The 2,050-nt window shown below is 43.7% G+C and overlaps 1 protein-coding gene across 1 annotated transcript; it reads left to right on the top strand.

Annotated features, from left to right (window-relative positions):
• Nucleotides 1–139: 139 nt before the first annotated feature.
• SARC_14878 (hypothetical protein) lies at nt 140–1,945 on the top strand (the record flags this gene model as incomplete). Its single annotated transcript, XM_014290991.1, has 3 exons — nt 140–319; nt 1,305–1,440; nt 1,776–1,945. Coding segments are annotated over 3 exons (486 nt in total), but the record flags the coding sequence as incomplete, so codon positions are not given.
• Nucleotides 1,946–2,050: the final 105 nt, after the last annotated feature.

Here is a 2,050-nt window from a genome sequence, read left to right as displayed (position 1 = left end):
TATATCTTGCGCACACATTTATGCATTCTAACAGACATGCTTAACTGGAGAAGGTGGGATCTAAAAGCATATTATCACGCCTGTTAACCCATCCCATCCCATGTATCATGCACTTACACGATATCTCCCTCACCTTCTCATGTATTCTGCATTAACAGGGTTGTACATACTAGAGAACATTCCCATTCGCTGTCAACAACTGGACGACTCCAACAAGTACCCGTTATCATGTGACCCCGATGCTGCGGATGACTACATGAACGTCACAGTGGTCATAGACACGCCTGAGCTGTGTGAAGAAGTACAGACCACCACTGCTGTAAGTGCGCGATCGCTTAGGGATTGATATATGTCTGTAGATGTGAGTACACGTGTGTTGTGTGTCTGTAGATGTGTGTACACGTGTGTTGTATGTCTGTCAATGTGTGTACACGTGTGTTATAGGTCTGTCGATGTGTGTACACGTGTGTTGTATGCCTGTAGATGTGTGTACACGTGTGTTATAGGTCTGTAGATGTGTGTACACATGTGTTGTATGTCTGTAGATGTGTGTACACGTGCGTATCCGCTCTTGTGTGGGGATGGAGGTGTTGTAGTGGAGCGCATGCGCCATTAGGGAGGCACACGAGTGAATGGACCATGTTGCTGTTATGTTATGTTGTTATGTTATAACGAGTGAATGGACCATGTTGCTGTTATGTTATGTTATGTTATGTTATAACGAGTGAATATATCATGTTGCTGTTATGTTATGTTATGTTATGTTATGTTATAAATAGTGAATGGAACATGTTGCTGTTATGTTATGAGACGCTCTTGAGCTGTGGGAAGATGTGGAAACTGCTATTGTAAATACGCACCCGTAGAGACTATGATGGATGCTTGTATCTGGTTGTGAATGCATACGTGTTTGTATGTTTGCACCGGCTGGTGTCTTTACACGCACATATGTGTCTATGCATGGTTGTACCCACATATGTATCTATATATAATTGTACACCGGAATATCTTTGAATATAAATGGGTATGAGTACAAGCGTGTCACGATAACAGCAGACATCTCCGGACCAGTGCCAAGGGACGGCATCAACTGCTGTGCGGGCGGTTGTGAGTCGACATTTATTAGCCACATATGCACGCACACACACCCACGCATAGAGACGTTCTTGCACGTTGTTACACATACATGCACACGCACACGTATGCATACAGTTTACGGGTACATACTCACACACTAACACACACGGAAATATATTCATATGTATATATGTATATGTATATGTATATGTATATATGTATTTCAGGGTAATATGGAAGAGCTCTACACGCTAGAGGTGAAAACTATGACCGATAACACATTCTCCGCGCCACGGCCGCCGGAATCTTACCAGTTTGGTGAATACCTACACATAGTCATTGTGGTTGATAGCTCAGCATCGGGTGAGTGGGAGTGCGTATCACGTTAACTTTCGTTTATGTGTGTCGTTTACTTTTAAAGTTGTTTGCGAATACTCGTATCTGATGGGAGTTGCCATGGGATTGCTCGTATCTGATGTGGTAGAGATTCGTATCTGAATCGGGCTGCTGATAATGCCTCAGATTTAGTCCTTACATGTCCTATTCACTCCAGGCGTGGTAGTCGGATATGCCACAGATGTCTCACTTCCTGACGCGCATTCTTCATCCGCTAGGTGTGGGCTAGTTGAAAATGCCACAGATTTACTCATCTCGAGAGCTACATGCTTGTACCCCCTCCTGCTCCCATTATCTACCAGGTGTGGTGATTGAAAATGCCATAGTTTCTGAGGTGGATCGCATCGGCCCTACGCCCGATGTTCAGTGTCGCACTGACTACGTGTATGTTCATCCTGAGTGGCCGCAGATGTTCCAGCGAGAGATATCACCCTCACAGATCTGGATACAAACTATCATGGACACTGATTTGGTATGTATCTGTCTGTGCCGTATGTGTGTATACACGCGTATATATATATATATAGGTATATATATATATGTGTGTGTGTGTGTGTGTGTGTGTGTGTGTATATAT

The sequence above is a fragment of the Sphaeroforma arctica genome (assembly GCF_001186125.1).
Source record: "Sphaeroforma arctica JP610 unplaced genomic scaffold supercont1.5236, whole genome shotgun sequence".
Classification (NCBI taxonomy): Eukaryota; class Ichthyosporea; order Ichthyophonida; genus Sphaeroforma; species Sphaeroforma arctica.
This window is presented reverse-complemented; position numbering and strand designations above follow the sequence as displayed.